Source organism: Arachis hypogaea, chromosome 6, assembly GCF_003086295.3.
Source record: "Arachis hypogaea cultivar Tifrunner chromosome 6, arahy.Tifrunner.gnm2.J5K5, whole genome shotgun sequence".
Lineage (NCBI taxonomy): Eukaryota > Viridiplantae > Streptophyta > Magnoliopsida > Fabales > Fabaceae > Arachis > Arachis hypogaea.
This window is the reverse complement of record NC_092041.1, coordinates 200,525-214,305: the sequence shown is the minus strand read 5'-3', so window position 1 is coordinate 214,305 and position 13,781 is coordinate 200,525. Positions and strand designations below refer to the sequence as shown.

Genomic DNA, 13,781 nt, shown 5'->3' with positions numbered 1-13,781 from the left:
ATCATATCATCACAATAAACTATAACATCACCAACTAAAGAGACATATAACAAATATGAAAGAGATCATGCCAAAATTTCAACAATGCTCATACTATCAGCTAGTCTACGTTATACCATAATTATATTTTTATCTTCCATCACATAAAATTGCCATGAATTATCTTGGTATTTATGATCCTGAATATCAAAATGGTGTGATGACATAAATATGTACGTATTTATTAAATAATTTTCATCATTTACAGAGGAATGAATAAAAACATAAATTAAGAAATACATTTGAAATAATAAATTTGATTAAGAAATATAAATAAAAGGAACATACCTAATTGAAAGTTTTATATTAGTTCTGAAAAAGGATTGAAAGAGAACGAATTTTACGTGCAAAACGAAGAAGAAGGGAATAAAAGTAACTGCTTGGTCCAATTCAAACCGATTTTTTTAAATAAACCATTTATATAAAATAAATCGATTTTTTTTAAACGATATAGTAACACGTGTCAGCCATCTAGAAACAACTTCACCTGCAGTCGACTGCACGTGAGTTTCTGCCCTATTAAATATATGTATTGGTACATATAAATTTCATGGAGTGTCGTCAGCCTCCGAAGCCCCTCCACTATAAAAAACCGTTCCCATCCCATAGACTTGAACAAATGAAACTTAAGATGGCTAACATCACTACCATCAAAACCTCTTCCGATGGAGCGTGGCAGGGTGATAACCCTCTCAACTACGCTATTCCGTTGTTGATCATTCAAACCGTCTTAGTCCTTTCCGTTAGCCGTAGCTTGACCTTCCTTCTCAAACCTCTTCGTCAACCCAAAGTTGTTGCAGAGATTCTCGTAAGTTTACTTATTTATTTGATGACTTACACTTACATATGTACGCATACAGTTCAAGTGCATGCCACTTAAAGACTTCAATAGGGTAACTGAAAATACTGTCGAGCTTTACATTTTTTTTAATAAATCTTAAGTATAACATCTTTCTTTTTACAATCATGCTGCAGGATATAAAATTATACATTAAAAATGAACTAAGCAACGCAACGCATGTATTTATACATAAATATATATTTATTAATTTAGTAACTGATTTAATTTTTGTGTGCAGATATTTTAGATTTGTATATAGAAACATCCAATTATATATGTACAACGAGGTTAGAATAATTATAGAAAAGAAAAAAAATATTATATATGTATATCAAAATTAATTACTATATATTTATATAAAATATGTTAGATGTATACTTAATATGGCTAAAAAAATAATAATTTTGATTAAATGATTTAAATTGCAGAAAATACTAATGAATGAAGACGTAAATTAAATGTCAGGGTGGAATTTTGCTTGGACCATCTGGAATTGGACGTAACAAACAATTTACGAAGTTGGTGTTCCCTTCATGGAGCACTCCCATACTGGAATCAGTGGCCAGCATTGGCCTCCTTTTCTTCCTCTTTCTTGTAGGCATTGAGCTTGATATTCGAACCATTCGCCGCAGCGGCAAGAGAGCTTTTAGCATTGCCGTTGCCGGAATATCCCTGCCGTTCCTCTTCGCCATGGGAGTAACCTTCCTCCTCCAGAAAGCCATCCACTTCGGAACCGGCCATAACTACCTCCAGCTCCTCATGTTCATGGGAGTATCCCTCTCCATCACCGCCTTTCCTGTGCTCGCCCGCATCTTAGCAGAGCTCAAGCTCCTCACCACACAAGTAGGAGAAACTGCCATGGCCGCCGCCGCCTTCAATGATGTTGCGGCCTGGGTTCTCTTGGCCTTGGCAATCGCCTTGGCCGATGGACAACACAAAAGCTCACCCCTCACATCTATTTGGGTTCTCATTTCAGGTGATCCAACTTATATTTTTATTATATAAATTATTATTACTTTCATTATTAAAATTTTCTAATCACTCATTTCTTTTTTGATAATGCTTCGGACTCAAATTAAGTTGTGGAATTCGTAAGTATATATTTTAGAATTTAATTTTCATGCATAATAAATTTAAAAGACTTTTACACAAATAAATCATATATTACTAGTTAGTATAAAAAAATTATTTTTAAATTCATTATTTTACAAGGGCATACATTAATTTAAGGACTGTATAATTTTTTTAAACTATGTTACATGTACACTAAAATTTACTAAAATTAGTTATCAGCATAAAATATATGTTAAAATATAAATATATATTAAAAATAAATTAAATCACATATGTATTTATATACAGATGTATTGATGGCTAATTTTAATAGTTAATTTTAATGTACAAATAGTATTTTTTAATTTTTTTCTACAAATGAGTATTAAGACGCCAACAAATTTTATAATTTGTAACCATCAGTTAATAATCATTAATATTTTTAATAGTTTAAAATTACTCATGTTTTTTTATTAGTTAAGTGTGACAAGATTTTAATAAAAATGCTTAACTCTTAAATTTTCTTTTTTTATATTATTAGTGTTTACTTTATATTATGTAAATTTATGTGAGATATTTTATTACATACTATTTTTATTTTATTTTACTATTAAAATTTTATCAACCAGCGGCTGTATTAGTCAAAATATCTGAAATCCAAAACAAATATATGTTGGTTTCAGGGGTGGCGTTTGTTGCATTCGTATTGGTCCTTGTTAGACCCTTTATGAACTGGGTAGCACGCCAGTGGTCACGTCAACGCCAAGTCTTTGACGAAGCGACCATATGTTTAACCCTCGCGGGGGTTATGATAGCAGGCTTTGTCACTGACCTCATAGGGATACACTCAATCTTTGGAGCCTTTGTTTTCGGGATCACGATCCCAAAGAAGGGCGAGTTTGCGAGCAGCGTCGCAAAGAGGATCGAGGACTTTGTCACGGTGCTGTTGCTTCCGTTGTACTTCGCCTCGAGCGGGTTGAAAACCGACGTTGCTAAGTTGCATGGAATGGAAGAGTGGGGGCTTTTGGTGCTGGTCATAGTGATGGCGTGCGTCGGAAAAATCTTGGGGACATTTACGGTGGCCATGATGAGCATGATACCTGTGAGGGAATCTCTTACTCTTGGATTCTTGATGAACACCAAAGGGTTGGTGGAGCTTATTGTTCTCAACATTGGCAAAGAGAAAAAGGTTAGCGCATGCATGCCTTGTGATAATTTTGGCATTAGTATTTGAGCCTGAAATATATATAAAATAAAATTTAATTTTTTCTAAAACTTCTTAAAATATAATATTATAACTTTTATAATTTAAAGATAAAATCTAAAAGATCAGTATTTTTATTAAAATTTGATTAATATTTAATTAATAAAAAATAAATAATTTTATATCATTAAATGCATATTATTAAAAATATTAATAAAAATTAATAAAAAATTTAAAGAATTAACACTTTTATTAAAAATTTGGCCAATATTTAATTAATAAAAAAATAAATAATTTTATATTATTAGATAAAATTTTATACTATTAAAAATAATAATAATAATTAATTAATGACTATAAATTATAAAATTTACTAACCTTCTAATATTCTTCCTAACTAATTAATGATTACAAATTATAAAATCTGCTTTCTTATAGCACTTCTCATCATCAAAATACTTAAATTGATTATCCTTGTCCCACTTCATAAAAAATCGAATTGAATTTGTGTTGGGCATAGGATTCTGGATCATATTAGTGTTGGTGACACCATTAGTGATTGGTGTTCCTATGCTGTCATTGTCATCTTTATAATTAAATTATGGAATAGATACTTAGGTAGCTAAACATGGACGCCTATTCCAAATTAATTGCCGCATTATGAGAAATTTGGGGAGTGAATAATGTCACTTCTATCTTGATTAACAATGCCATTTTAATGAGTTGGACTTGGACTCTTAGCTCTGTGTTAATGGCTGGTAAAGTAAACCACTAATTATTTTTTAAAATATATTTAAATAAAAGAATAAGGATTACTGAAAGCAATTTTGGAAGAGGATAACGTTTTTTAATAGAATGGTATTATCAATCTAAAGAAGTGGGCATTATCCAGTCCTCTTATTCTGGTGCTTCATGATTCTCATTCCTAATTGAATTGTTTTACTAACATTCATAAAAATAAAAATTTTAATGTAATGTAAGTATTTTCGTATTACAAATTTGCATAATGTATAAATATATAAAATTAATATTAAATTTTTTATTTTTATTAAGTATCAACTTTGTTATCTTAGTTTGAAAATTATTAAAAAAACTTTATCGAGCGCATAACAAAAGTAGGATCCTTAACAATTATCGAATCTCATCCTCCGACTATCAGGACATCAAAATAAATATTTTCAATAAGATTTACAGAGAATTTTATTTCTTTAACTGAATTAGGGAATCACAAGGAATATTATTCAATAAGATTTCCAGAACATTAATGTGATATGATTCTTGTGCACATTTTAGAAAGGATTCTTTGTTAAAGTATACCGCATTTTGGCATCAAATAACTTCAATGCATGAGTAGTTGTCTAATGTCATATCTATGGTACCACATTAGTACCACCTTTACGAATCCAATTATACCAAATTTAAGTTTTACTCACAAAAATTGAATTTGATTTATACAATTAAATTTATTTATAAAATTAAATTTTATCTATTAAAAACTTATATAAAACTTGACTCAACTCAAATAATAAAAAAATAATTTATAATTTGATATAAATAAATTATAATTTATTTATAATAAAAAATATCAATTATATTTATTAATATCTATCGATTACAGTTAATAATGCTACCCTCTTTGTCAAAATCACATATAATATATGACTTTAAAAATTTATAGCAATAGATGATATATATATATATAAAAGAGAAAATTTAAAATTCTGCTCTCTTCTCCTCATAAATGTTAAAATAATATTTTCATTCTCTCTATTTATAAAATGTACATTCATCTTCTCCCTTATAATTTTTAAAAAATTTCTTTTGTAATCTATTTTAAATTTTTGTATTAACTAACGTTAAACTTTTTCATTTTTTTAAATAAATTATTTTTTTACAGGAAAAATTTTATTTTTTTGTGATGAAATTTTATTTATTAAAAATACTCTTTAACAAATTATTTTTTTATTGATTAAATTGTATTTTTTTCCAAAATATTTTTTAAAAAAATTTTAATGATTAAATTATTTTTTTTAAGATACCCTTCAATATTTTTTTAATTATTAAAGAAATTACTTTTTAAAGATGCGAATGAATGAGATGTTAATTTTTTAAATTTGAGATTTATTCATCTCGACTTGTGTTTAAGTTTTGATAAAGTTGTTAATAATTTTCAATAGTACTATAAAACAACTTATTTATTAATAGTAGTTGTTATACATATTAATAGTGATAAGATTTTTTTAATTTAATGTTAAAATAATAACATTGATATCGAAAAATTAATAGTAAAGTACAAAAATAATTGTTAATGAAAATTTTGGTAAAATTAAAATTTAATAATTAAAAAAATTATTGATGAGTATGTTAGGAAAAAATAATTTAATCATTAAAACATTTTTAAAAGAATATTTTGGTAAAAATACAACTCAATCAATAGAAAAATAATTTGTTAAAGGTTATTTTGGTAAATAAAATTTAATCACAAAAGATAAAATTTTTACTAAAGGGTATTTTTGTAAAAAATAATTTATTTTTTTAAATAATGGATAAAGTTAACGTTAGTTAATATAAAAAATTTAAAATAAATTAAAAAAATTAAAAATTATAAGAAAAGAGAACGTATATTTTACAAAAAGAGATGAAGAAAGTATTATTTTAGTATCTTTAAAAAAAAGTAAAAATTTCTCAAATAAAAAACAATACACATTCACATATTTAACAAATAATAATATTATTGTTGTGTCTAAAATCATTTATTATTATTATTATTATTATTATTATTATTATTATTATTGTCGTCGTCGTCGTCGTCGTCGTCGTCGTCGTCGTCGTCGTCGTCGTCGTCGTCGTCGTCGTCGTCGTAAATTAAAAGTATATAATACTTGTTGTTGTTGTTGTCGTCGTTGTTGTTGTTGTTGTTGTAAATTAAAAGTATATAATACATAATATATGTATTAATATAAATAATTATAATATCTAATATACAATTATAACTATATACATAACGTCAAATTCAAATTTGATTCATTCCATATATGAATTCAAAGCTTATGAGCTTAGCATATTGAGTTGTTAATACATCAAGTTCGCTTTTGAGTTTATTGTTTTCAATCCTATTTTTGTGTAGATGTTCTTTTCTTTGATATTAAAAGTAGTTGATAAAAAAAAAGTTAGGGATCATAATTTTTTTATATAAAAAAAAAGTTAAAATCTAAACAAAAGATGGTACAAATATTAGTTCTCTTAACAAATTAAAAAACTACTCCGTCATCAAGAACCTCAAAAAAAGAACTCAAATACAAAAGTGAAACTATATAGTTTGTATAAAATCATGTTTATTTTTATAAGAATTTTCTATTTTTATATTTTTTACAAGATACTTATCAACTAAAATCTAAGCAAATATCTATTAAACTAAAATTATACCGTTAAATTTTTTTATCAAAATCTATTTTTTATGAAATTTGCTGTTGGATTAGGAGCTTATATAGTATACATTATTTATATAGAATTTCATGTGAATTGAAAATGATTTGAATGATATTGAAATTTGACAAGAAAAAGTAGCTGGAATTTTTGCATGCAGGTACTTAACGATGAGGTGTTTGCCATCCTAGTGCTAATGGCTCTCTTCACCACCTTCATCACAACGCCAATAGTCTTAGCAATATACCCACCCTCGCGTCCCAGCAAACAAAACCGGGCAGGACCGCGAGACGACCTTAGCATCCTTGCATGCGTCCACGACCACCACACTTGCAACATACCCTCTCTAATAAGCTTCATTGAATCCATTCGACCAAACACCACCACCACCACCAATCTCAAATTGTACGTTATGAAACTCGTCGAGCTCACAGACCGATCCACCTCCATCTTGACCGTTCAACGCAGCCGCAGGAACGGCTTCCCCGAAGGATCAGAAAGTTCCATGCACGACCAAGTTGTGGCCGCTTTCAAAGCTTACCACGGTGTAGGCCAAGTGAGATTGCGCCATTTGAGGTCAGTGTCGGCGCTGTCAACGATGCACGAGGACATATGCCATGTTGCGGAGAAGCATGGAGTGGGAATGATCATAATTCCATTCCATAAAAGGTGGAGGAGAGGGGAACAAGATGAAGACGATGAAGAAGCAATTGAGATAGGCCAAGGGTGGAGGGAAGTCAACCAAACGGTGCTTCAAACCGCACCATGCGCCGTGGCGGTGCTTGTCAACCGTGGAGTTGGTACATGGCTTCAACCAGGTGCAACCGATGCAACCATGAGGGTTTGCATAGTTTTCATAGGTGGATTGGATGATCGTATGGCTTTAGATTTGGGTGCAAGAATGGCACAACATCCAGCAATAACGTTGTCTCTGGTGAGATTCATGTCAACAGAGGATTGGGAAACAGACAAGGTATGTTACTATGTTTAATTACTGAGACTCAATGTACCTCAATTAGTGTTCCAAAAAAAAAAAACGAGTTGTTGAATGCCCTATGCAGGAGCTAGACGAGGTGGCAGTGAATGAGTTCAAAGCAAAGTTGGAGTCGTCAGTGACGTACATTGAAAAGGACGCAAGCAGCATAACAGAGGAGGTCTTAAGAATTGGAAAATCTAAGGAGTATGAGCTACTGATAGTGGGGAAAGGAAATCAGCTTCCCGAGTCATCCATGGAAGATTCTCGACTCGAGCATGCTGAGCTGGGGCACATGGGAAATCTCTTAACCTCCTCAGCAATGGGTATTACAAGTTCTGTGCTCGTTATACAAGACCAGCAATTGGTAACTTCTAATGAAACTGAACTCAGAAAGATGGCTAGCGTCTTGTGATCCACAGAAGGATCGAATCATTCCTATAAATATGTATAAAAAATAAGCCCCTTGTACTTGGATATGTTTGAGTAATGAAGTGTGGTCCATCAGTGTATACCGAGTATGAACCCCTATTTTACAATGCGGATGTGAATTAAATTCTCTCATTCTTGATAATAAATCAGGAATAAAGGACAGTGAAACAGTGCTCAACATGGAGCTAGTAACTAGTAAGACTGCAAAAATTGAGACAAATTCAAAACAATATGAAATTTTTCATGTCACGGTTATGTTTCATCACACTTCAAGGAAAGTAGTTCCCTTAAATTTGGGCAATTCACCCCTTCTTTTGGAAACTTTTACATGTACTTCCATTCCAATCATACAAATGTTCCCAAAAAGGTACACAGAAAATGGAAATTGCAAAAAAAAAAAAAAAAAAAAAATTGAAGGCTTGCTTGACAGTGTACTAACTTTAATTAAAAAAAGAAAAATCTTGCTGCACATCAAAGGCCTTGTAGTGACCCAAAAAATCATAGATGACAGAGTCTGGTCACATTCATCATGTTCAGTAACACCCCTGCTTGGGCTGCTTGGCTTCAGTGCAAAGAGTAAGCTATAACATTTTTGTCACTTGCGACAAAATTTAGAAACTGATAAAGATAGGATCAAACCTGGTCCAGAATGAGTAACATAAGTCACAATTTATAGTTCAACCTTTTAGGATATGTTCTTGAAAACATAGCTAGAACCTAACAGATATCAAAATAATAAGACAATGATTTCCAATATAATCATGTTCTTCATGCAACCCATTCTGGTTTCCCAAAGTAAAAAACAAGAACCACCCCCATTACAACTTCAATTATTTCTCCGGTCTTGCAGGTTAAAATAACAAATGAAGGCTTGCATAGAAGTTTAGGCCCTTCAAAATTTGTGATTCTAGGTTTTGGTTTGGTAAACTACAAATTGTTTGGTCTGGGTTCCTACCGTCAATAAATCGTCAGGATGACAAGTTAAATATTGACGTGAAAAGACGAGACACATCAACATTTAACAAGGACAAACTATTGGCAGATAGCAAAGCCAAACAGTTTTAATTCTAAAGGGACCAAAAAATAAATCATGAAATTTACAAAGATTAAAAACTTTAACCTTATCATAAATGAATAAATAAAAGAGCCCAATTATAGGTGGATGCAATCATGCAATTGTTATCTAATGGCCCACCAAGAGAATTATGAGATTTTGTTCAAGTTAATAGTAGTTCTAGGATAAAAGTAATCCCAAAAGCAAATGAATCCAAATAAAACGTCAAGACCTCACTTGTTCCTTTCAATTAAGCAGGTTCATTTTATCCCTTACATGTCCAAGGAAATATTGCATAATTTTACCCACCTCAGAGAAAGCCTCCTCCCGTCCAGGCTGAATCTGCCTTTCCATTATGACCAGCAGCTTTATTATTAGCTGAACTCCCATAGAAATTATCAAATCCATCATCTTTAGAATCATCCCAGCCAGCCCAACCATCACTTTTCTGAGGAGTTGATCCTTTAGCTGGTTCTTCCTTCCTAGTATCTTTTTGGTCCCAATCATCCCAGGAGCTGGTGTAGGTGTTTTGAGTACCTCCATACTGTCCAACTGATGACGGAGAAGCAGATACTTTAGCTGGTTCTTGCTTCCTAGTATCTTTTTGGTCCCAATCATCCCAAGAGCTTCTGTTGTGAGTACCAACATACTGTGCTACTGGTGATGGAGAAGCTGATACCTTAGCTGGTCCCTGCTTCCTAGTATCATTTTGGTCCCAATCATCCCAAGAGCTTGTGTTTTTGGTACCACCATATTGTTCACGTGAAGATGGACGAGCTGGTACTTGCTTCCTAGAATCTTGCTCATCCCAATCATCCCAAGAACTAGACTTATTAGATTGACTACCCGATGATGGTTGTCCTCCCCTGGTAGAAGAAGAATTCCAGCCTCTATTCTCTTGATTGTACTCTTGATAGGAACCATTTCTATCTATATCATTTGCTTGCCAATTTTCAGGCTTCCAATTTGGGTTATCTCTAGCGAACTCCTCCACCTTCTGTGTAGCCAATGCCATGACACCTTTCATAATGCCCCATGTCCTTTGGCCAATCTCAGATGTCTTCTGAGTAACAACATTGACAGTTTCATTGACCTTGTGATCATACCCACCATCCTTTACCTGAACGGAAAGATGAATGTATTTAATCAAGCAAAGAAAAACTAAGCTGCCAAGGGCCAACAAAATTGCTCAAGCGTATGATAAGCAATGAAGATTTGGCATTTTCCACATTTCCATGAAAGCACATAATTAAAGAAATAAACCACAAAATGAGATTTCATATATCCACATTTCCTTCCTTAAAAGTTGTGCCTGAAAAACCAAACCTTCATAAATCCAACGCACAGAAAGATTAATGAATGTCTGTGAAAGCCTTATAACATACAATTTCAGATTCCTTGCAAAGCATAAAAAGTTATCTACCATTTCACAAAATGTCAATCTACTCAACTTAAGTAAATATACTTATATCACAAACAAGAGTAATAGATATAGACATAAAATTCATTGAAAATAGCATTTCTTACTTGAAGCACTTATGGTATGATATTTCAACACTCTAATCCGTTTTAGATACCGCAAGTCAATATTCACTAATAAACTTATGTCATCACTCGATGTCATCTCAAGCACGTTACTTATACAATAAAACCAGACAAAACCCATCATCAGGCAACAAGCATAAGAGAATTTTACCGACACAAGCCATTGATCAATTTTATTCATAAGATGCCACCGGATCAGTAACGCAGGTGTAAATGCATCACAAGTCTCTCTTTCCAAACTGGGAACTAAATGACCTTAACCATCAAATTGAATCAAATTATTGATCCAATTGAACGAACACAAAACATAAATTATTATATATAAACCCAGATAGCAATTAACACCGAAACATCAGAATCAAATTACCTTAGCAGTGATTTCCTTGGTGCTTGCCTGAACAACACTAGCAGCAGATTGAGCGGCAGATGCAGCAACCAGTGATAATTTACCAATCCCCTAATCACAAAGAGAAACACATCTCCATTCAAATATAAACAAATTAACAAACAACACACTCAATTCACTGCAATCGAGAACCACCTGCGAAACGACAGAGAGATAGTCGTTTTGGGGGTTCATGTTCCTCTGGGAAGGGGCAGGGCTCGATCCGAACCCGACGTACTTTCCGCCCTGCGACGGCGGGAGCCCCTCAGGCCTCGTGTCATTCTCCGCCATCTTCCGAGCAAAGAAGCTCTCCTTGTTCGCGGCGGAGGCCTCCAATTCCGACTGCGTGTACATATTCTCCGTCGATTTCGACCTCGCCGGCACACCACCTACACCGGCGCCGCCACCAGAGAACCGTCTAACATCTCCAGTCGACTGATTCCGCCGGATATCATTGCGAGATCCAAAACCGTCATCGTTATCCCAGCTATCCCAACCTCCACCACCACCGCCACCGCCGGTGTGCGACAAGGGAGGTTTCCCGGCAGAGGAGCGGAGATCCTCCTTAACAACGGGAGGATCGCGCCAGGGACGGCCTTCGGCGAGGGCCTGGATGCGGTCGCGGTAGATTTTGGCAGCGTTGGTGTTGTACTTTGTGACAATATCAGTTTCCTTTGGAATACCGTACTGAGAGAGGAAGGCGTTGAGGGCGTCGTTGCCGCCAGCCTCCATCTTCTTGATCTGGATTTCGGACCAGGAGTCCATGGTGACGGATCTGACGAAGGAGATGTGGACGCCGAGGCCGCGGTGCTTGCCGGAGCACTCGAGGCACATGAATACGCCGTAGGAGACGGAGGCCCACTGTGGGTTCTTCTGAGAGCAGTCGACGCAGATCTTGTTCGCCGCCTGGGATTGCAGTTCCCGCAACCGCCGCGATGCCGCCATGTCTTTTATGTATCCGATCCGGAAAGCACGATAGAAATGGGAATTGGAAATGAACGAGAGCGGGGAAAAGGAAAAAGGGGAAAACGGAGATTCAGAAGAGTTTTGAGTTTTGAAGACACATATTTTGGGATTGAGTGGCCTGGGTCGTGAATCACCGACACCGTTAACTTTGGATGCTGACTCACTTCCCTCCTATTAGCATTATTAATTTAGGTTAATCTTATTTTATCTCCTTTAATTAATACTTTTGGGATATGTATGGTTTCTCTATTTTTTTTCTTTTTTTTTAGGGAAAAAATAAAAAATTATTCAAATAAAAATACAAACTAAACAGGTTCTTAATTTCTTCCATTTTCGTTTTCATTAATTGGTTAATAATTTTTTATTCAAGTGCTAATGACTAGAGCAATGTTAATTAAAAGTGGCAAAATGCTGCCTTTCCATATCTTTAGGTGAAGGTGAATAACCCCTTCTCGTTTTCAATTATTAATTCAAAGTGCAGCAAACTGACCGCATTCTTTTCACATGTCTCTTGTTGTAATTGACTAATTGTAATATGAACTAAGACAATTGCTATGGTGCAAAAATAAAATCCTTCTAGAAATTTTGTTGGGTTTAAAAAATTTTGTTTACCTACCAAATATTGGAGAGTTTGGCATATCTAGTTGCGTATGGGAAATCTGGGCTTAGAAAAGAAAATTCGTGACGGGCCCAAAATCTCCGGGAATTCCAATGGTGGAATTTTGTTGGGCCTTTGAACAAGGAGACGTTGACTTTTCGGCTTAGAAGAAACAGCAGAGCAAGTCCAAAAAAAAAAAAACAGCAGAGTCTTTTGGTGTCCAACCAAAAAACAATTATAAAATAAAAATTAGCAGTGGTAATTAACTTTGGTTGATTAAGTGATAAATTTATTAGTTCATTTAAAAAAATATTAGGAATTTCAAATTCAATAAAATATATTTCCAGTAGGTTAGGTTTCCTCTATAAAACTACTAAAAAATAAATTGAAAAGTTTATTTTAAGAAAAATATATTTTGTGTAAAAAAATCAGAACATTTCAAACAACCTAAAATTATCATTAAAAAAAAGTCTAAAATCATTGATACATTTGTGTGTCTTTTTTATTTTTCCCTATTATTTTCACTGATAATAACTCTTTCGTATTCTTATATAGTTAATTCCGAATACATTATCAAATCCCACATCGTTATTAAATTATTGATAGAGTCGGTTGCAACATTTTAATCTGAAATTTATTTCAACCAATGAAATTTATTCAGTTGACTCAAATACATGTCAGGAAAATAGGGTAACAAAAACATAGAATACAAAAATGTTGAAAATTTTTAAAACCCAGATAAAAATCTGTCTAATGGTAAAAGTATCGAAAATAATTTTTTTTATAATTTAAACAATTAAATAGATAACATTAAAAATAGGATTAAGTACGATTTTGGTCCCTAAGATTTAGTGCCAGAATCGAAATCGTCCCTCTTATAATTTTGGAATTAAAATCGTGTTTAACGTTTTTTTTCGTATTAAAATCGTCCTTTTTATTTTTTTGGACAAAAATACCCTCACCACTACCAACATAATTACTTCCTCCACCACCATCAACACCAACACCACTGCCACAACATCCACCAACACCACCACCAACACCACCAGCACCACCACCAACGCTGCCGCTGTCCCCCTCCCCCTAAACCCCTTCCCCCTCCCCCTCCCTAACCCCCACCCCCTGTCCCCTTCCCCTCCCCCTCCCTAACCCCCACCCCTTCCTCGTTTTCCCTTCTCCGCACCCCCACTCCCACTCTCACCCCGCGTCACCCCCTCCCCGTCTTCCCTTCCCAGCACCCCATCACCACCCCGCGTCACCCCCAC

The 13,781-nt window shown here is 33.7% G+C and overlaps 2 protein-coding genes across 4 annotated transcripts; one reads left to right on the top strand and one right to left on the bottom strand.

Moving 5' to 3' along the window:
* Positions 1 to 524: 524 nt before the first annotated feature.
* Positions 525 to 8,048, top strand: LOC112806024 (cation/H(+) antiporter 20). Of its 2 annotated transcripts, none has more exons than XM_025848343.3 (5): positions 525 to 847; positions 1,346 to 1,856; positions 2,617 to 3,122; positions 6,724 to 7,536; positions 7,625 to 8,048. In XM_025848343.3, the coding sequence occupies exons 1-5, from the start codon at positions 590 to 592 to the stop codon at positions 7,949 to 7,951; spliced, it is 2,415 nt and encodes an 804-aa protein (XP_025704128.2). In that variant the 5' UTR covers positions 525 to 589; the 3' UTR covers positions 7,952 to 8,048. The 2 variants fall into 2 exon arrangements, with proteins under 2 accessions (XP_025704128.2, XP_072052584.1); XM_072196483.1 differs by having other exon boundaries at positions 668 to 847; positions 1,309 to 1,856.
* A 130-nt stretch (positions 8,049 to 8,178) lies between these two features.
* Positions 8,179 to 12,465, bottom strand: LOC112806025 (probable ADP-ribosylation factor GTPase-activating protein AGD6). Of its 2 annotated transcripts, XM_025848345.2 has the most exons (4): positions 11,109 to 12,088; positions 10,935 to 11,024; positions 9,332 to 10,142; positions 8,179 to 8,607 (listed from the first exon to the last, which is right to left on the bottom strand). In XM_025848345.2, the coding sequence occupies exons 1-3, from the start codon at positions 11,895 to 11,897 to the stop codon at positions 9,333 to 9,335; spliced, it is 1,689 nt and encodes a 562-aa protein (XP_025704130.1). In that variant the 5' UTR covers positions 11,898 to 12,088; the 3' UTR covers positions 8,179 to 8,607; position 9,332. The 2 variants fall into 2 exon arrangements, with proteins under 2 accessions (XP_025704130.1, XP_072052585.1); XM_072196484.1 differs by lacking the exon at positions 8,179 to 8,607 and having other exon boundaries at positions 9,073 to 10,142; positions 11,109 to 12,465.
* Between the last annotated feature and the right edge of the window lie 1,316 nt (positions 12,466 to 13,781).